This window comes from Megascapheus bottae, chromosome 34 (assembly GCF_031878675.1).
Source record: "Megascapheus bottae isolate mThoBot1 chromosome 34, mThoBot2.hap1, whole genome shotgun sequence".
In the NCBI taxonomy this organism is placed as follows: Eukaryota; Metazoa; Chordata; class Mammalia; order Rodentia; family Geomyidae; genus Megascapheus; species Megascapheus bottae.
The window spans coordinates 3,201,801-3,222,684 of record NC_143542.1 but is presented as its reverse complement, the minus strand read 5'-3'; the positions used below and the strand labels follow the sequence as shown (position 1 = coordinate 3,222,684).

Here is a 20,884-nt window from a genome sequence, read left to right as displayed (position 1 = left end):
CACATGAGCTGCCGGCACTCGGGCCGCCTGCTATCTCAGAGACCAGGAGTTAATGGCAAAGTCAACACCACCGGCTGCCGGGGAAGAGCCGCGAGCGCCAGGGCGCATGTGCAGGCCCTCGGCTCAGGTATTCAAGGAGCACATGCCTCTGGAGGGCTTCTCTGGGGAGAAAGGAGACTGGGGGTGTGGAGAAGGGAAACGGAAGAAGTGAAGGTGGATTAGAGTACCCCCAGGGAACTCGTGGAGCTCCGGAGCTGGGCCCCCAGGGAGGCAAGTGAGGGTAACAAGTGGGGGTGGGTCCAAGTTTTGTCAAGATGGAGTGGTATTTTTTTGTTTTCTGTTTGGTGCTGATATTGGGTTTGAACTCAGGGCAGGGACACTGTGAGCTCTTCTGCTCAAGGTTAGTGCTCTAGCACTTGAGCCACAGCTCCACTTCCAGCTTTTGTGTGGTTTCTTGGAGGTAAGAGCCACACAGACTTTCTTGCCCTGGCTGGCTCTGAACCACGATCCTCAGATCTCAACCTTCTGAGTAGCTGGGATTACAGCGGGAGACGCGGTGCCTGACTGCTAAGACTGAGAGTTTCATAAAAATCCCTTTATCATCTGCTCAGCAGTGACCAGGATGACTTCAGGTAGCCAGGCATTTACGTCTGCCCCTCCTCACGGCTCAGGCCTCCCACCTCACGCCACTGCCACTCACCTCCTTGCTCCATATCTGAGTCGGTGAGGTGCGTGAGCGAGAAGCTGGCGATGTTGGCAGGGGAGATGGAGAACCTGGAGCAGGGTGACACATGTGGCCAGCTCTGCTCGGTGCTGCGGGTGGGCGGTGGCGGGGAGAAGTACTTGGAGGGCTGCAGGGTGGGCTTGGGGCCCAGGAGGTTGCTGGTTGTCTTGGACAGGAAAGGATCTGGGGAGAAGTCATCGTCCCATTCAAAGCCGCCACCTGCCAACAGGACCCCCTATTACACATGATCCCAGCGGAGGCGCGTGCACGGAGCGCGGGCTAGGAATGCTCTCCCCGCCCCAGCCCTGCTCCCCGCCTCGCAAACTACCTTCTTCGTCGGTGGAGCTCTCGGAGTTCATGCACCTGCTCAGGTAGGGTGAGCCCGAGCTGGTGGCCGGGCTGCTGGGCCCAGGGCTGGGGGCTTCCCCTCCACACTGCCCCAGCTCTTTGGTTGGGGTCTCCTAGAATGCCAAACAGAAAGCCCTGTCAGCCTGCTCCTGCCACCAGTGCTGCCACACCAAGCCTGCCCGGGCCCTCACGCTTACTGACCATGAACTGTACTGAGAGGGGGTGGGAAGGGAGAGGGGGAGAGACAGAGAGAACAGAGAGACACACATACTGGATGGGGGTGGGGAAAAGGAAAGAAAGAGAAGAGAAAAAGAAAAGAGGGCCGGGAGTTTGGCCTAGTGGTAGAGTGCTTGCCTAGCATGCATGAAGACCCGGGTTCGATTCCTCGGTACCACATACATAGAAAAAAGCCGGAAGTGGTGCTGAGGCTCAAGTGGTAGAGCGCTAGCCTTGAGAAAGCCCAAGGACAGTGCTCAGGCCCTGAGCCAAAGCCCAGGACTGGGGGCGGGGGGGCTGAAGAAAGAAAGAACAAAGGAGGGGAGTTGAGTTGTGGCTCAAGTGGTAGAGGGTTAGCCTAGAGCAAAAAAAAGCTCAGCATCCAGGCCCTAGGACTGGCACCAAGAAGAAGAAAAGAAAAAAGAAATGAAGCAATAATCTGAGCTGAATAACATAAAACCAGGGGCTAGGAGTTTGGCTTAGTGGTACAGTCCTTGCCTACCATGCATGAATTTGATTTGATAAAGCATTTACTTTATGAATCTAAATAAAATATATCCAAACCACCAAACCCCTCATGAAACCAAAACTGATTCTTTGGAAAAAGCAAGGAATCAACCTAATCACCAGAAATTGCTGGAGCAGGAGAGCAGCCCCCGGGAGCAGAGCCAGTCTGCTGCCTTTCCCCAACGTGCAAAATGTGGGCTCAAGTGCACTTTTTTTTTTTTTTTTTTTTTTAAAGAGCCATCAGAATAAAAGTGACAGAAGGAGAACCAGAGCATAAAGTGATGCTATGGCAGGGAGGAGGTAGAAAAGCAGCGAGGTCTCCTCTGTGGCCCAGCCCAGAGGACTTGCTCTGGGAACCAAGCAAAGGGAGGGACAGCTGGGTGAGTCCTCTAGCCACGTCTCCCATTCCCAGTACTCCAGCCGATTCAAGAAGTGGATTCTGGCCCTGCTATGGTATGTGCCTGGTATGGTCCCATGTTTTCCACCTGCGATCCCAGCACCTGGGAGGCAGAGGCAGGAGGACTTGAGGTCTGGGCAATAAAGAGACCTGGCCTCAGATTAAAGCAAAGGCTGGCCCTGGCCACAGTGATGCACAGGTGTAATACCAGCTATTCACGAGGCAGAGACCAGGAGGACAGAGGTGTAAGGTCAGTCCATACAAAAAAATAACAAAACCCCATCTCAAGTCAATATTCTGGCATGGGGGTATGCCACAATAACCCCAGCTACTCAGAAGATGTAGGAGGATCTTGGTCTGAGGTTGGCCTTAGGAAAAGAATGTAAGGTTGTATCTGAAAAGTAATGAAAGAGAGAAAAAAAAAAAAAAAGAGCTAAGCATGGCTCAAATGGTAAAGTGCCTGGATAGCAAGCACAAAGATGAGCCAAAAAAACTCCTCCAGTATCACCAAACAATAACAAACCCTATCTGGGCTGGGATTTAATTCTATTCCCTGGGTTCAAGTCCCATCAGTGAAGAAAAAAATATAGTAAAGAAATGTGAAAAACAAAGGTTCTACTTACAAGCTGTTCTGTTTTTCAAGGTGCCCAAGTCTGTGCCCACACAGCAGTGCCCTGTTAAGCTCCGGTTCCAGAGTAAGGCAAGAAGCCTGACCACCTGCTCTGCCCACATCATAGCCTCGGGTGCTGCTGGCTGGCCAGTCTCCAGAGCTTGCTTCCACGCCAGTTCTAGGCCTGCACCCAACTGCCAGGCAATAGTGCCCACAGTGGGGTTCTAGAGCTGCAGCGAGGAACTTCTGCAGGATTGTTAGGGGACCAGCAAGAGCACCCTGGCTGCCTTCCCCACACCGAATACCAGGTCTCTACATTCCTGTCTGTTCTGGGAACTGTACCTAACTCCAAATTACTTGGAATAAGCACAACCTGCTACTTTGAAATGGCAACAGACCACAGTGCTCAAAGTGTGTTGCTCAAGTTCTAGGTGTTCAAAACCCAGAACTGCCAAATTCCACTGTCTCCCCCCTCCCCCCACCCCACGGAATCAAACCAAAATGAGACCATACTCCGCTTCACGCCCCACTCCTGAACTCTACTGCATACACAGAGACAGGTGTCCTCTAGAGCTAACTCATACCTGGTCAAATAGGTAGACAGTGACATCATCAAAAAATGTCACTGCCTTCTTTTCCTTCTGCCAGCTGCTGTCACCACTGCCGGGCAGGGCCCCACCCTCCGCTGCTGAGGGCTTCAGCAAACTGCGCAGGTGCTGGCTGTCCTCGCTGGTGATGATCACAGGCACCGGGTGCTCCACGTCGTCCTCCGACTCGGAGCTCAGGCTGTGCAGGTTGAAGGCCCGCAGGTCGTCATCCGAGTCCTCACTGTTCTCGTCTTCCTCGTCCGCATCCATCCCGTCCTCGGAGAGCTCAAGCATCTCGGACACCCCCAGTTTGCCCAGGTATTTGCCTTCGATATCTGGCTCCTTGAGTTTGGGGCCCTCACTGTGGCTGGGCAAGGCCCTTTCCAGCACAGCATTTGCGCTGGCGAAGGCGAGGAGCTCGTTGGTGTTGGTGCCTGTGGAGGTGAGGGTACAGGGGCGCTCTTCCGGCATCTCCAAGTCGTCACCACTGCTCAGTTCCGCAGTCCACAGCCCCAAGGGGCTGCCAGCTTCGTCCTCTGTGCTCCGAGTCTCTCTGGAAACCTCTGCTGTCGCTGCCTCCGCTGCCTCCTCTGGCTCTGGGTGGCCAGGGGGTTGCAGAGTGGGGACCCACCTCTGCCCTGGCGGTCCCGCCTGCGGCTCCTCACAGCTGTTGCAGGCACTGAGGCCATTCTCTGGGGAGGCCGGCTCGGGCAGGGCCTGGCTCTCTGCCACGGTGGAAGCTGAGGTTCCAGGGATCTCCTCAGATTTTTTATCTGGTTCTGAGTCGTTATCTGAGAAGTAGGCTGAGTCTCGATAGGAACTCTGGGCGCCAGAGGCAAAGGTCTGCGAGGTGTCTTCGGCACCCCGGGGGCCGTCACCCGCATCTGAGATGACAATCACCGGGTTGGGAGGTAAACTGCCAGGACCACCAGGACCGCCATCACCAGCAGCATCCGAGGCAGAATCCAAGGGGCCCTCGGGGGTAGGGTGCAGGGTCCATTCAGGGGACTCCAGGTTCTCTGTTTCGTAGCCACTGTCAGCTGGCTTATCAGGGGGCAGGTGTTTCTGGTGTGTGTGGGAGCCTAGAGACTCCATTAAGGCTTCATGGACGTCCACGGAGTCTAAGGAGTCTGGAGTCTCCACTGCCTGTTCGGAGGCTGGGAGCGGGGCAGACAAGCTGTCTTCTAAGAGGCTGTCTTGGCTGGTGGAGTCAGAGGAGGCAGAAGCCAAGCCTGTGTCTTTTGTGGCATCTTTATAGCTGAGCTGCTGCAAAGTCTCAATGGCTGCCATGTTTTTCTCCAGCACGCGGGCACTGTGACCATCTTCGGGAAGCGGCTGATGTTCCAAGCCTGGTGCCAACTCCGGAAGATGGTTCCCTGTGCGCCCCTGAATCTCACTGTCACCCAGGGGAGCAGAGTCCATTTTGGTCGGTCTCAAGGCCTCTTGGCTTTGGCAAGTGGAGTCTGGGGGCATGTGGTCCCCGCAGTGGGGTTTGGCATGGGGAGAGGGGGCCTCCGCTGGGGCAGCCCCCGTGTCCTCACAGAGGCTGTCCTTGGGGGCACTGACATCTGAACATGCTGTCTTGGTTGCTCCAAGCCTGGGAAGTGAATCTGGAGGGCTGCCAGGCGGGGTTCCTTCCACAGTGAGGGAGGTGGGAGGTGCCTGCACTTCCGGGGAAGACATCATTGAGGGGGTCCATGTGCTGCTCGGGACCCCAGCTGCAGCGTCATCCTTGGCGCCTCCATGCTCCCGTGACACTGGCAAGCCTGGCGTACTGGCAGCTGAGCTAAGCTCCAGATTGGGAGAGTCTGTGTCAATGAAGCCTGCGTTCCTGAGCTCGGTCTGGAGATCATCCCCCTGGGCCTCGCTTTGCCACGCGTCTCTCAGTAAGCCTTTCTCCTGAAGAAACAGGAAGTTCTCTGACAGCTCGTCCACATTCAGTGCATCTAAGTGGTCTTGGTGCAGAACACCTTCTGGTGAGCTCAGAGGCTCCTGGTCAAATAGCTTCGGAGGCCTGTCCTTGTCCAGGTGGCAAGTGTCCTTGGAGTCGTGCCAGCAGGAGCCCAGGGGACCTGGCCTTATGTCGGTCTGTGCTCCGTCTAGGTCCATGAGGTCGAAGAGCTTCTGGTGACTGGGCACTTGCTGAGCGGCGCTGATCTCACTAAAGAGGCTGTTGAGAGGACTTTCGGGGGCGCTGGGGGTGGGGGGGCCCTCGGTGAAGCCCAGATCTTTGGGGTCGGCGCTGCTCTGGAAGAAGTCCTCGTCGGTACTGGACTCCTCAAACTCAACGCTCTTGAGGGTCTTAAATGGGGGCACCTCGGCGCCCAGCCGTTCTGGGTTATCCATCTCTGTGGTGAGCAGAGCTGGTGGATAATCGAGCTCCAGGTTGCTGCCACTTTTTTCTTCCAGTTGGATGTAATAATCGCTTCCGACAGAAAGGTTGTGGGCATCGAACACGGGCACCACGCCAGGGGCCCGAAGTGGGACCTCCTGGCCACTGCTGTCTTGCTTTCCTGGCCCAGGATCTGAGAGTGAACTCTCGAACACATCAACTGGAAAGAACATGCTGGAGTAGGACAAGGTTTCGTCTGTGTGGCCCCGGCCATGCTCGTCAAAATGGTCATGCTTGGCGGCCTCCCAGACATACTCGAAGCTCAGCCCCTGGCTCGTTTCGGTCACCGTGAGGACCTCCTCCATCTCCCGACCCAGCCGGTCCTGGGCGAAGGGATCAAGGATGGGGAAGGCAGCGTTACTAGATGTGCTGCTGGTGTTGGGCTTGAGGGCTGCCCACTGCTGCTCAAAGTCCACCTCGGGGCCACGCTGGCTCTGTAGCCGCAGGCACGTGAGCAGCCTGTGCACGTGCTCGGCCGCCGGCCTCTGGTCTGGGGACAGCCAACACAGCTGTAACACCTCATACCTACACGGCACACAGAGAACATACGAAAGAGTCATAAACTCCTTGAAATTGGGCTTCACCCTTCTCCTGTCTCTACACCATCATTATGGCCAGCCATTTACGGCACTCATTCAATTACTTGGATTTCTTTTGTGATTCTGGGGATGGGTGCTCTGTCAGAGCTACAACTCAGCTTTTCCTACTCTTGGATTGCTTGCTCTTATTTGGTGGCGATTCTGAGGCCCAGGTTACTGTAACTAATCTCTACTGTGCACAGGCTTTCCCAGGACTAGTTCTTTCACTCCAGGTAGGGCCACAGCTCTACTTCTGGCCATTTAGATACGAGTTGGCCATCAGCGGCTCACACCTGTAACCCTAGCTACTCAGGAGGCTGACATCTGAGGATTATGGTTCAAAGCCAGCATAGGCAGGAAAATGTGTAAGACTCTTATCTCCAATTAACCACCAGAAAACCACAAGTAGAGCTATGGCTCAAAGTGGTAGAGGACTAGCCTTCAGCAGAAGAGCTCAAGGACAGTGCTCAGGCCTTGAGTTCAAGCCCCAGAAGAAAACAAAACAAAACGTCACACAGACTTTCCTGCCTGGAGTGACTTTAAACCGCAACCTCAGATCTCAACTTGCTGGGCTGTTAGGACTGGCACGAGCCATCTCACCTGGCAACATCTAACTTTTGTTAGAAACATTTTCAAAGATAGTACTAAAATTTAACAAGATATTACTTCTGAAGTCAGTCCTGAATAATGTACTGAATATTTCCCATAATACTTGTAGTTTCCAATAGGGACCTTAAGAACTGACATCCTCTGAAAACGTGATTCCTTTGTCTTCAGATAAGGTAAGAGGACAGACCATGAAGCCACTAACCATTGATCAGAAAATGGCTGCTCCAGCTGGGGCTTCGGGAGTTTTGTGTCCCTCTCTCTGATGACTTGGTTGAGAACATCCAGGTCAGACAGGTTTGCGTAGGGCTGCGAAGCATTGTCAAAGAGCTCCCAAAGTGTCACACCCAGTGACCTGCGGGAAACAGAACACAGCTTGTTCCCATGGTAACACAGCTTTCAAACCAGTGTTGGACATTATAGGAGCGAAAGGAGAGGCAGTGGCATAAAAATCAGAAGGCAAGCCTGGAGGTGAAGGTTTTGTGGTAAAGGCTCTGAGCTCAAAACCCAGTATTGAGAAAATGAGTAAGGAGCTCACATTAGTTATATGACGACTCTAGGAGTTCTGGCAAAATTACAGGGATGAGGTAAAATGTTTGGAGACAACAGAAATACCCTGTGATTGGAGGGTGGAGGAAAACCCATTCACAACAGCTATAAACATCAGAAAATATCTTAGAGAAATCTTCACATGAGCAAAAGTTCTGGAAGTTCCCTGACAGTCACGCATCTCTTGTCTGTATCTCTTATTTCTCAGAAGAGGCCTTAGGTTTTTGTAACCATGCTGGAATATTCCCTCTTAGCTTGGGCAGCCTGCTTTCACACCCAGTGCTATCTTCATAAGAATGGCTTCAGATGCTCAGGTCCAATAGAGTTCCTTTCTTTCCCCTTTTTCCTGTCTTCCAAGAGTAGTTATTATCTATTGCACAGCTTGCTGTGAGCAAAAAAGCTGAGCAAGAGCAAAAGGCTCTCAGTTCAAGCCCTAAAATTGGCACTACCTACCTACATACATATATAAATGTCTTATGGGCTAAAAGTTTTCCCCAACAATAACATAATTTGACATGTGTAGGCAAACATAATTGAAGTACACTAAATTTTATTTTTTTCTTTGCTGCCAGTTCTGGGGCTTAAACTCTGAGCTTGGGCACTGTCTTTGAGCTTTCTCAAGGCTAGTGTTCTACCACTTAACCTGCAGCACCACTTCTGGCTTTTTCTGTGTATGTGGTACTGAGGAAGCAAACCCCAGGCTTCGTGCATGCTAGGCAAGCACTCTACCACTAGGCCACACTCCTGGCCCCCATGAAATTCTTTATACTAGTCAAGAAAGATAGCTAAGAAATAAGTTAATGTTAGGTTAAGTAAAGGAAATGCAGGATATAAGTTTTAGGGTAACCAGGAAAAAAAAAAGGTAACTTCCCAACCAAGAGGTAAAAAGGTGAGATACAGTGAGAATAGAAAAAGAAGAAAAGCATCATTTAAAATGTAATCAGTTAAGAAAGCTGTGATGAGAATTACAGAGTCATCCATGAAAATGATCCTACATAAACCACAGCATTATATAACAGCCTTCTTCTGGAGGTCTATGTTTATTTAGCGAGCATCTATCATATGCCAGGCCCCGGGAAGGCACAGAATGTACCACATCCCTGGTCTCTGCACTTAGGGAGGAAGGTGTGTATGTGGGGGGGAGAACATGAGTACACTGTGTAATAGCTCTGCCGTCCCACAGGTGTCTCGTCCTTGGCACCCTTTGTTTCTTTCTTCTTGCAGTCACTCTCCTGCTCAAAGATGAGGCAGTCAGCCCTGGCTACCAATGAGCAGGCAGATACATACCAGATATTACTGTACTTGGTCTGATCCGCAGTGAGGAGTCTGTCTTGGAAGCTAGTTACTAATTCTGGAGCAGTCCATCGAAGAGGGACAATTTTTTTATCATCCGTCTCAATGTAATCCTCCTGTGTGGTTGGAAAGCACTGAGTTTTCATGGAATTATACTAGTGGTGAGCATAATACAATTCCAGGGCATTCGAAAACCACACACCTGGCCACAACATGAATCAGGGAAAAGTGGGAATCTTTGGGAAGGAGGGGGAGGTGTGTCTTGGAAGCCACCTTGGCTTGGAGAGATGGGCACTGAACCACAGTTGCTCACTTAAGTCACCCTTCCTGGGAAAGGTCTCAGTGCACTTCCCTTTGGGCACAGGCTTAGGGGCTCATGCCCTACCATTCACCAGTGATGCAAGGCGGGGCTTGCAGCAGATCCAGTAGCCTTGACCTGACCTACCTACGTGTGACGGGGAGTAGGGGCCGATACAGGCTCCACCTCAGTGTCACTGTGCCACCTCACAGTGCTCACTGCACAGGAAGCACCAAGACACTGGCAGCAACGGCAAACACCCACCTACAGTTGCACACCATGCTTTGAGCTGCAGGCACACAGATGTTCAGTTCATCTGCTTCTTTCTTTCTTGTATGTGTATGCGTGTGTGCTTGTACTGGGGCTTGAACTCAAGGCCTGGGCACATTGTTCCCAACCATTTTTACTCAAGGCTAGCACTCTACCGCTTGAGCCACAGTTCTACTTCCAGCTTTTGGTAGTTAACTGGGTAAGAGTCTCATGAACTTTCTTGCCAACACTGGCTTTCAACCATGATCTTAAGATCTCCTAAGTGGCTGGGATTATAGGCATGAGTTTCCTCTCATGTCTGGCTTTCCTCTGCCTTCTCTAGGGGAATATTTAAAACCTGCTAGAAAACTTAGATTTCAAGTTTACTGAGTTGAGGTTTTACTGCAATGTAGTAGAGAACTGTCTACCTGACATTTTCTTACTCAGGTAATAATTGCTACAGCTCCTGTGGTCACACTAATTTCTATTTATTACTTGTGTTGTTCTTAGGGTCTGGGCGCTGTCCCTGAGCTCTTCTGCTCAAGGCTCCACTCTATACGATCCTCAGATCTCAACCTCCTTAGAAGCTAGAATTACAGATGTGAGCCACCAGTGCCTGGCTCATTCTAAAATGTATTATGTGCTATCAACTATATTAATCATACGAAACACAATCTTTATAGATAAAGAAACTGGAAAGCTGTCACAAAAGGTGGTACACCAGCACTGATCCAGAAAAACAATGCACACAACCACCAAGGTGACTGGAACAAACTCTGCCCTCAAAGACCAGGACCTCTCTATACCCAAGCCGTTTACCCTTTCTTCCAAAAACAGGGATTTCTGAGATACAACTTCTCACCTGAAATTAAATTGGATCAGGGAGACAGCCCTTAAACTGTGGCTTACCTTGTACCTGCTGAATCCTATTCCATAATCCCCTACTTTCACGTTTAAGTCAGAGGTCAGGAAACAATTCCTCAGGGCTAAGTCACTGCAAAGAGAAAGGACAAAGTGAGCACAGGAATGAAGAGGCTCAAGAACTAGAACAAGGCAGGCTTAGCACTGACAGAGACTTCCTCTAGGACTCACAATATGTAAAATTCCGTCACAGAGGTGACGGCACCTATCATCCCGTGAGCAGCTGTGACCCCTGGGCTACCAATTATCTCTACACTGCATTCTGCTCTACAACAGTAAGAGGTAGGGATTGGGGCCTAGTATTTCAATGACCAAGAAAGAATTCTAAAACAGTTAAATTGTCTGAATTTTTTTTTTGGACCAAGTTTAGCTAACAGACTATTTGCTGTAAGTGAAGGTTAATGGGGTTTTAATGAAAAGTTTCCATAGTAATTTACATCATTAAAACAGCATTGTTAGAGGCAATAATTTACTTATATAAATTAAGAACAAGTTAGTGGTTTTTCTAATTTTTTTTCATTTATTTATTTACTTATTTTTTGTGGGGCTTGAACTCTGGGCCTGGCTCTTCAGCTCAAGGTTACTGCCCTCCCCCTCCCCCTGGAGCCACAGCCCCACTTCCCCTTTTTTACTGATTAATTGGAGATATGAATCTCTGTCTTTTGTGCCTAGGCTGGCTTTGGACAGCGATCCTCAGATCTCAGCCTCCTGAGTAGTTGGGATTTCAGGTGCGAACCACTGTGCTGGCACATTTTTTTTTTTTTTTTTAAATGTGTCACTACTCAGGCTTATGTTCAAGGGCACTGTCTCTTAGCTCTCAAGATTGGCACAATACTACTTGAGCCATACCTTCACTTTAGCTTTTTGCTAGTTACCTGGAGATAAGAGTCTCCAGTAATCTGGGCACTAGTGGCTCACACCTGTAATCCTATACGCAGGAGGCTGAGATCTGAGGATCGGCTCAAAGCCAGCTCAAACATGAAAGTCTGTGAGTTGCCTGTAACCTAGGCAACTCCACCTTACAGCTCACCCCTCCCTCTTTGGAGGGATTCTCCTGCAAATGCAGGACCAGTTCAAATAACCACACCTCTGTTTACCGGAACCACAGGACCTACTGGAAGCTAAGGGCCTGGCAGGGAAGAAGACCTTTTCTAAGGGTTCCTACTCTCTAGAAGACATACACAAAGTCGGGCACGGAGGCCCACACAGGCCACACTGAAAGGGACATGAGCGCTCAGAGCACAGCTATACCCCCACTTCTGGGCCACCTGCCCGTGGCCAAAACTTAGGGTTCTGCTCACCTTCTGTGCACATCCCGTATGTGGAGCCCAGGGGTCCGGGCAGATTGTGCCCAGACCACCCTGGTGGGGCACAAGCAGCCTTCCCAGGCTTACGGGGAAGTCCTTAGCCGCTGAGCAACCTCTCGTTTGCTGAGCACACAGGCACATACCAGGCACTGGGCTGGGCTATGGATACCCAGAATTCTTCTACTGTGAAATTCTGACTAGACTCCCCAAGGAAAGTGCCTCTGGCTGACGTGGGCTGACCACTGCTGGCTGGGTTTTGAGGACAAAGCATCTGGGCTAAGTGGGTACAAAGACAAAGCTGGCTGCCCTGGTTGCTTGGTGCCCAAGTGGCTCTAGCATACACATGCAAAACTGGACGAAATACATGGAGAATACTGTTTTCAGGAGCAGACAGCTCATCTGAGGTTCCGATGTTCTCTTGTCCTGCCAGGCTAGCCAGGAGGCTGCTCAGGTATCATCTATACGAAGGTCAACGTTAGGTCCACACGTTTCAGGGCAAGGCAGCCCACTCCTCAGTGTGTATGGGTCACTGGTGGCCAGGCCCGTGACAACATCACCGACAGGATGTAAGGGTTCTGGGCCCAGTACCTCAGGCTTTATAGTCTTCTAAGACTACATGATCACACTGGCCTCCAAGGTGTCATGCAGTGGCCCTATCTAACAGTCTGAAGCCTTCCCTTGTAACAATTGTGTAACATTCTACTGTGTAGGGGTTTCAAAGCTACTCTGGTTCTTCCACCAACACTTACTTTGTTACTACTGTCTTGTTTGTCATTCCTTCAAATAACAATACATAGTTTGTTTTTGGCCAGTCCTGGGGCTTGAACTCAAGAGTCTGAGCACTGTCCTTGGCCTTTCTCGAGGCTAGAGCTCTACAACTTGAGCCACAGTACCATTTCTGGCTTTTTCTCTGAATGAATGGAACCTAGGTCTTCGTACATGTGAGGCAAGCACTGTACCACTAGGCCAAACTCCCAGCTCAACATTGCATACTTTTATTGTGGTTCTGCTTGCTTTGTTTCAGAGTCTTATCCTGTAGGCCAAGCTGACCTCAAAAACTTGTGATTCTTTTGCCTCCACCTCCTGAGCCTTAGCATTACGACTGTGAAGTGTCATACCTGGCTTCCTCTTGGGTTTAGACCATACTTGCATTAGTTCCTTTCCCCAAATGCCTGTCCTCATTTCTATGTGAGATACAACACAAGCAAACACCTGATCTGGCCATCAACTAATTATGTTTCATAAAAGGAACATAAAAACTATCCTCAGCCATCACTTGTCCATCCTTCTTTGGTTGTCGGTACTGCCTTTTCTTTCTTAAACACTGAAAACTTGACTGTGAAAGTGATTGCTCACAGGCACATACCATACACGGGTGTGCCCCACGCATGAGCATGGAGTTCCAGCTACCTGGCCCATTAGCATGATCGCCCCAAGGCTCACAGGTCTCTACAGTCTAGCTTCCAGTCATCTGTTTTCTTCTCTTCTGTGTACCTGTCCCATTACTAGGCTCACTGTACCTCCTCCTCCTAATGCTCTTTCCCTCTCTCTCCCTCTCCATCATCCTGCACATCCTTCTTCAGCAATTTCCAAATTGCCTCAATCTACCAGTTTGTATTTTATGTTCAATTCTTTAAGGACTATGGCAACACCACCTCCCTCACAAGTCCTGCCTGGAGATCAGGCCACAGCAGCTTCGGCCCTATACGATGCACATGCTGTTTGTGTCTGGAGCAAACTTCAAATTCAGTTAGTGGCTGAGACAAATAAACTGAACAAACCACTAAGGCTGAGTTTTAGGGGCTGCACCGGCTTCCTGGCTCCCAAACAGTTTTTATCTGCACAATCAACGAAGCATTCACAGAATGTTCTGCAGACGCTGGGAACACCTAGATCATCCTGCCAAAGGAGGGGGTGTGTTAACACTCCTGTCCGGGATCTAACCCAATATCAGCTGACTTTAAACATTCACACAACCTAGTCTCTCACTTATCTGTCACTGATCTCTATAGATTGTTCCATGAACTTACTGGAAAGATGAATTCAGTGTCTTCAAGACTTAACAACAAACCAAATCCAAAAAAGGCAAGAAAATTTAGAACTCCAAGCAGGGTGGGATCCAGCCTCATGATCAGCGCTGCCATGGCTCCACCTTTCCCTTCGCCCCTACAAATGCCAGCTCTACCTTTAGCCAGGAATAGGCTCTGGCCTGCCATTCCATTAGGGAAGACCAGAACCCAGGCTAGGCTGCCACTCTCATGCCTCACCCCTACCAACTGCTGTGGGCTTCCTACATTGGACTCAGGCTTGGTGGAGGAAAGTCTGTTCCGGTCATGATATGGGAGATTGGTTTCTTTCTCATTTAATGCCAGTATATGCCAAGCACTACCTTTGGCTTTTAGTTGAATTAAAGCAGAGTCATGCACACAATTTTTATTTTATTTTTTGCCAGTCCTAGGCCTTGAACTCAGGGCCTGAGCACTGTACTTGGGCTTTTTCAAGGCTAGCGCTTTACCACTTGAACCACAGAACCACCTCTGGCTTTTTTTTTTAATGAATGTGGTATGGAGGAATCGACCCCAAGTCTTCATGCATGCTAGGCAAGCACTCTACCACTAGGCCATATTCCTGGCCCCCTCTTTGTTTTTTTTTGTTTTGTTTTGTTTTTCCCTATGAGGCATGAGGCTTGAACTCTAGGCTTAGGTGCTATCTCTGCGCTCTTCAGCTCAAGGCTACCACCCTACCCCTTGAACCACAGTGCCACTTCCGGTTATCTGGTGGTTAAATTGGAGATAAGAGTCTCATGGACTTTAGTGCCCAGCCTGGCTTTGAACTGTGAGCCTCAGATCTCAGCCACCTGAGTACCTAGGGTTACAGGCATGAGCCATCTTGCCCAGCTTAATGCACACAATTTTGGCCGCTAAAAAGACAATTTTGGTGGGCTGGGAGTTTGGCCTAGCAGTAGAGTACTTGCCTAGCATGCATAGAGACTGGGGTTTGATTCCACATGCACTGGAAAAGCTGGAAGTGGTGCTATGGCACAAGTGGTAGAGCACAGGCCTTGAGAAAGCCCAAGCACAGTGCTCAGGCCTTGAGTTTAAGCCCTAGGATTGGCAAAAAAAAAAAAAAAAAAAAAAAAAAAAAAAAGGACAATTTTGAGTATGGCACAGCTCAAGGCTATCACCCTACTCCTTGAGCCACATGACCACTTCCAGTTTTCTGGTGGTTAACTGGAGATAGAGTCTCATGGACTTTTTCGTGCCAATGCTGGCTTTGAACTGTGATCCTCAGATCTTAGCCTCCTGGACAGCTAGGATTACAGGCGTGAGCCACCTGTCTAGGTAAGTCCATAGGACTCTTATCTCTAATTAACCACCAATAAGCTGGAAGTGGAGCTGTGGGGCTCAAGTGGTAGAGTACTAGCCTTGAGCAAAAAACTCAGGGATGGCACCCTTGGCCCTGAGTTCAAGCTCCAGTACTAGCACAAAACAACAGTAACAGAAAACCCAAAATAGAAGTATAAAGATTAGACACACAAACTGAAGAAAGTTAATAATTCAGTATCTGAAGCCCCCAGGCAGGGGTACAACTCTGGCTTGTTAATGACAGCATTCCTAAGGTAATGTACATGTCACCTGACCCCAGGGCTAACTTCATCATGCCCCCACACTACCTGGCCACACCTGAAGGTTAGTGACCTCATTGTTCTCTGAACCTTAAAACCAGGCAACCTTGAAGAGGCTCTTGGGTAATTCAATGCCCAGTAGGCGGATTCCTATAACATCACCCCATATGTCTGGGCTCAGCTGTAGAAGCCTCAAGGCCACTTTTGGAAATGTGGCAGTAATGGCAGCGTGCTGTGTATCTGGCCTTCACAAATGGTGTGCATGCCTCCTCCGAATGTAGCCTGCCTAAGACCCAGGGCACTGTCCCTGAGTTTCTTTTGCTCAAGGCCAGCACTCTACCACTTGAGCCCCAGTGTCATTTCTGGCTTTTTCTGTGTATGTGGTACTGAGGAATTAAACTCAGGGCTTCATGCATGCTAGGCAAGCACTCTACCACTAAGCCACATTGCCAGCCTGACTCTTTTGCTCTGTCCCTGAGCTGCTCTATGCTCAAGGCTACCACTTGAGCCACAGTGCCCCTTCCATAAGACTCTTTTTAAACATTTTAACAAATTTTAACCAGGGTGGTTTCCAGAGTGGTGACATCTTGAGGTTGGACAGGTGGGCTGTGCTATTTCATCAAAGGCAGGAAGTCCCACTTTGAGCCAACTTAAAAATGTGCCATATGGAGGCGACCCACATACGAACTGAAAATGTTACCCACGTGGCTACTTTTGAAAATGAAATTAAACAGCTGTTGTTAGCTGCCAGGAGTTTCTTTACTTTGGGCTTTTGTACTTGAATATAATCCAGACCATGTGAGTTATTATCTCCGTTTTAAAGTTGACAAGACTCTAAATTAGGTAAAACTTTAACTTGAGGCAACTCTCAGGAAAGTACTATTTATTTACTGTGATGTCTTGGACAAACTAAAATGCAGTAGTATGAAGGCAGTGTACTGGGCCCTGTACGCATATGACTGGCTTTGCTGACTGTCCCCAGCTCCCATGAGAACCCTGTGACTTTCTACATTTAAAAGTCCCTAAAACCAGTAGTAGGCAATAATCATCTGTATTTGACAAAAGAGAACAGCACAAACTGTCCTAAATAGCCATGTTATAAAAAAAAACCCCAAAGATTAATATACAGAACATTTCCATTATAAGATGAGTAGATCTTTTTAGATTATGAAGTTTTGTGCAGGGGATTCAGCCTTGGTTTTAAGAATTCCATAACTGCTGGGCTGGGAGATGGGCCTAGTGGTAGAGTGCTTGCCTAGCGTGCTCGAAGACCTGGGTTCGATTCCTCGGTACCACATACATAGAAAAAAAAGCTGGAAGTGGTGCTGAGGCTCAAGTGGTAGAGTGCTAAGCCTTGAGTAAGACCAAGGACAGTGCTCAGGCCCTGAGCTCAAGCCCAGAACTGGTAAACAACAACAACAACAAGAATTCCATAACTGCTCATGCCTGTCATCCTAGCTGCTCAGGAAGCTGAGATCTGAGGGGCTGGGCAGGAAAGTCCATGAGGCTTTTATCTCTGATGAACCACAAAAAGCCTGAACTTCAACACACAGATCCATGACCTAGGTTTTAAAACTGTTTCATTTGTTGCTTTAAGCTGAGCATGACATGGATTTGTAAGCAAAGGCTAATGCCCTTTTTCCCTTTCTCCTATCAGAAGTAATGCTGACTGATAGGAATCCATGTCTGTCAGGCCAACCCCTTAGTGGTTTATCTTCCTTTCTATTCTCAGACAGGGCCCACACTGGCCCAAACTCCTGCCCCTACCTCCTGAGTGCTTCATCAAGTGTTTCCATCATAAAAATGGAGTCATATTAGAAATGTATTTGAGGTCCACTTTGTGAACCTACTGTACTTCACAGACACCTCCTCAAGACAAGCACAGGTCTTCCTTTTAGGGCTTTATATTGTTATATGGCTTACTAAAAGTCAATGGAAGTGACAATGTTTGTTTTCTCCAGAGACCCCAGAAGAATATTTACGCCTATCTTAAACACAGAGGTCAAAGCCTCGGGATGATTGGCAGCACTCTCCTTTCGGTGCACAGAACAATCCCTCGTTTGAGGTAGGCCTCAAGGGTGCTGGGAGTTTTAATGGTGAAACCACCATCATTGCTGTGAGGCATGCAGGTTGGCCCTGAGGCCCAGCACCAGTTCCACAGCTGTGGGTTGTGTGGGTCCCTGAGGTGCTCGCCTACCTTCCCTGGCATCTCCACCTGTACTCCATGCTTCCTCAGATCCTTCTGATCCATGACACCCTCTATCTCTGAGCAGGCACCTGGTCACATACCAATGCCACGACTTTGTAGGAAAAGGTGCTGGTGGCCTGCAGCCCATTCTTCTCTCAGGGTTGTGCACTGGGACACACTGTGAGCCTGAACATGTAAGACTAAGGCTGACACAAAAGGATGTACAAGTCAGAGAGACCAGGACAGTCTGCCCCCTAATCTGAGAGGTGTATACTTCTTACATTCTTTGAAATTTTGCATTTTCCAGACCTTAGGCTGTGCTGTGATATTTTTGTATTATTTAAAATGAAGCCCAAGGAGGCGCTTGCTACTTGTTTAAGCCAACACTTTCCACTACAAATGGTCCTTCTTGAGGTTTCTTTGTGTCCCTTCCCAAACTGCCTAGCTTCTTTGGGTGTCAACGTCATGACCTGTGAATACACCTGTGTTCAGTCAGACCCACCTGTGCAAGAAGTGCAGCTTGTGCATGGCGGCCAGCCCTGCGGTGATCTCACATGCCATTCTCTGTAGCAGCATGGTCTGTGAATCGCCACGCACTGGTTCGTGTTCGCTGCGCAGGTAAGCCTTCAGATCACCCTGCAAAGACCAGTCCACGAGAATGTCAGCTATCCGAGAGCAAACACACCAGCACACAGAGAACTTAGCTGGCACAAACTAAACCACTAAAGTTGACTCCAGAAACTGCTTAGGCTGGCACTCAGTGAACAATCTCAAGGCTGGGGGTAAAGCTCAGTGGCAGAGTACTTGCCTAGCACACACTACAAAAAAGTGAAACAAATAAAAATCTCAGATTGAACAAGTTTTCAAATTATAAAAAGTAATAATACCCTTTTTGTTTTGTTTGTTCATTTATCTAGCCTTGGGAGGGTTGGACGAGCACAGAAATGAAGGAACACAGTATGAACAAAAGCTGCAGTGGTATGCACTAGACACTATGTTGAATGTTGAAAATAAACTATACAACTTGTGGGTGGGGACTGCATGGAAAAACTGGGAGAGAGCAAAGGAATGGGGTGACAATGTCCAAAAGAAATGTACTCACTACCTGACTACCCTCTGTTTACTGCCCTTATATTAACAATTTTTTTTAAAGTAACAACAATACAGTATTTCAAAGCACACATTTAAAGCCAAGCATCAGGGGCTCACACCTACCATCTTAGCTATTCAGAAAGCTGAGATCTGAGGACTGTGGTTCAAAGCCAGCCTGGCAGAAAAGCCTGTCACTCTACAATTAACTCTGCCTCAAGTGGCAGAGTGCCAACTTGAGTGGAAAAACTCAGGGACAGCACCCAGACCAGCATACATTATATTTTTAGGGTCATTCTAAGCAAGATCATGTAAAATAAATCAGCAAAGAAAATATAATTTTACAATAGTGCGGAATTAAACTAAATGCAGAATGGAAATCTCAAAGCCTCCAAGAAACACTTGTCAGCAAACTTCATTGCAAATGCTGGTGGCCATGATATAATCAATAAGCAATAGAAAGCGGCAGAGAGTGAGGGAAGAAAAGAAAGCCGATGAAGAGGAGGGAAACTCAAGGCTGGTGACACCCCTCAGGTAGCTCAGAGCTTCTTTACCCAGGGCCTGTGTGCCCAGAGACCACTGTGAGAAAGAACACTGCAGACACTCCCAAACACCACAGAATAAGCCTATTTAGATGAGACCAGCCGGGGCTGCTCAGGTGGGGTCTGGCCTGGCCTGGCTTGACCTGTCTTCACATCATCTGGGGTAGTACACTTGTCTGGAGGAGTACACTTTGGAGGAAATAGTGCTGTTCGTATTCTCTTTCTGACCTGAGTAAGTGCTGGCTAATGTGATTTAATTCCACATGGAAGCCTTTACTGATCAGGTAATGAAATGTAGAAAGCAAGGCAACATCCTTCCTTTTTCTTTAAATCTGAGTTGAGGAAAGACTCAGAGGGTAGATGTTTTCCTTGACCAAAACTCAAGGGCATATTTCTCTTTGTCTTTCTTTCTCTTTCTTGTTCCCTCTGTGAAATCCCCTTCAGTGCCAATAGCCCACAGGTAGAGGCCAGGCAATGGTTCAGGGCCACAGTTTGCTCTGGCATGGGGCACTATGAGAGGCTCAGGGGGGTGGGTCTGCCATAAATCCAACCCATGTATTCAAGGACATATTTCTTATGACTGACCAGAGAGCGCTGACCAGTGGATTCCTCCCAGGCTGGAACCACGTGCCCACGCTTAATACTGAATGCACTTAACCGCACTTCCAGCCCCATGCCAGGGGTCAGGTCACATCCACACTGGCCTCAGCTTCAGTCACCTGTACACTCGCTGTGGAGCTCTGTGGAGCTCTCAGCATCTCCAGGGCTCTCTGGTTCTGCAGAGGAGCACTGCTCTTCTTTAGCACCAACATTTCTTCAGGACCACCCCACCCCACCGCTCCTAGCTCCAGTCTCTTTGAGTTCCTTTCCAAACATCGCATTGTCTCCTTTCACCATCAAGAAGAAAGGAGACACACTAGGACCTTTTCCCTCGCTTTAAGAAATAAACCCCTTCGAGCAGAATAGGCTCATTTCAGTTTAGTGATAACTAAGTGAATCCAGAAGAATTCTAGCAAAGTACTTCAGATCTGCAGGCAAATGGGCTTTTCCTGAAGTAGCCCACACAGAAACCAAACATGAAGACAGCTTCGGCGGACTGCCATCATAGAGCACATGGCTACTTGAATCTTTCACTTGGCTCATGCTGTTATGTCCCACCTACAGAAACAATTATTTTCTCCTGACACTGTGTCGATGCTGCACTGGATCTGGCCAAGGATCAAGTCCAACAGCTTCTGCTCCAGTGCTCCATCACCACAGGGTGCCCTGATCCTGCCAGAGCCCTGAGTGAATGATCCACAAGACTACAGAGGGCTGGGCCCAATCACTTGTGTTGGGTAGATGGCACCCAAGCATAGGCCTATGTTCTAGACAGGTCCTCCAAGCACTCCAGATACCACGTTTTAAAAGAAAAACTTTACTTTTCTGGTCTTGAGGCTTGAACTCCAGGTCTGGCGCTGTCTCTGAGTTTTTGTTCCAGGTTAGCATTCTACCACTTGAGTCACAGCTCAACTTCTGGCTTTTTGAGTTGTTTATTGGAGATCAGAGTCTCACAGACTTTCCTGCCCCAGATGGTTTTGATTCTCTGATCTCAACCTCCTGAGTAGTTAGGATTACAGGCATTACTTAATTATAGTAAGAATAGTTTTCCTTAACCAAGTTTATAAAATTTTTCAGCTACTTCTCCAGCACCCCAAGGAACTAAATTTCCCTTTTGCGACACTAGATGGCAGCACAGGGTCCAGGAAGAAGCCTTGACCCAGCAGCAGGGCACAAGGCTTCCTCCAGTGACTCCATTCCAACACAGACACTGGGCTTCTTCTGAGTGTAAGGAGCTCAGTTGAATCTGAATTTAAAC

The 20,884-nt window shown here is 48.9% G+C and overlaps 1 protein-coding gene and 1 non-coding gene across 3 annotated transcripts in view; both read right to left on the bottom strand.

The window, feature by feature from the left end:
• Lmtk2 (lemur tail kinase 2) overlaps nt 1-20,884 on the bottom strand; it is a 77,378-nt gene that overhangs the window by 3,029 nt on the left and 53,465 nt on the right. For both annotated transcript variants that reach the window (XR_016533581.1, XM_090324227.1), the window contains exons 7-13: nt 17,898-18,031; nt 10,264-10,348; nt 8,802-8,923; nt 7,171-7,320; nt 3,387-6,306; nt 1,053-1,185; nt 701-943 (exon numbers count right to left, since the gene is read on the bottom strand). Coding sequence is in view for 1 of the 2 variants with exons in the window: in XM_090324227.1 (XP_090180353.1) it covers nt 701-943; nt 1,053-1,185; nt 3,387-6,306; nt 7,171-7,320; nt 8,802-8,923; nt 10,264-10,348; nt 17,898-18,031 (3,787 nt within the window). In the remaining variant the exon portion in view is untranslated. The remainder of the gene's footprint in view (nt 1-700; nt 944-1,052; nt 1,186-3,386; nt 6,307-7,170; nt 7,321-8,801; nt 8,924-10,263; nt 10,349-17,897; nt 18,032-20,884) is intronic.
• Nucleotides 19,451-19,583, bottom strand: LOC150042637 (small nucleolar RNA SNORA42/SNORA80 family). Its single transcript, XR_016533600.1, has one exon. It is a non-coding gene; the product is annotated as a small nucleolar RNA SNORA42/SNORA80 family (small nucleolar RNA).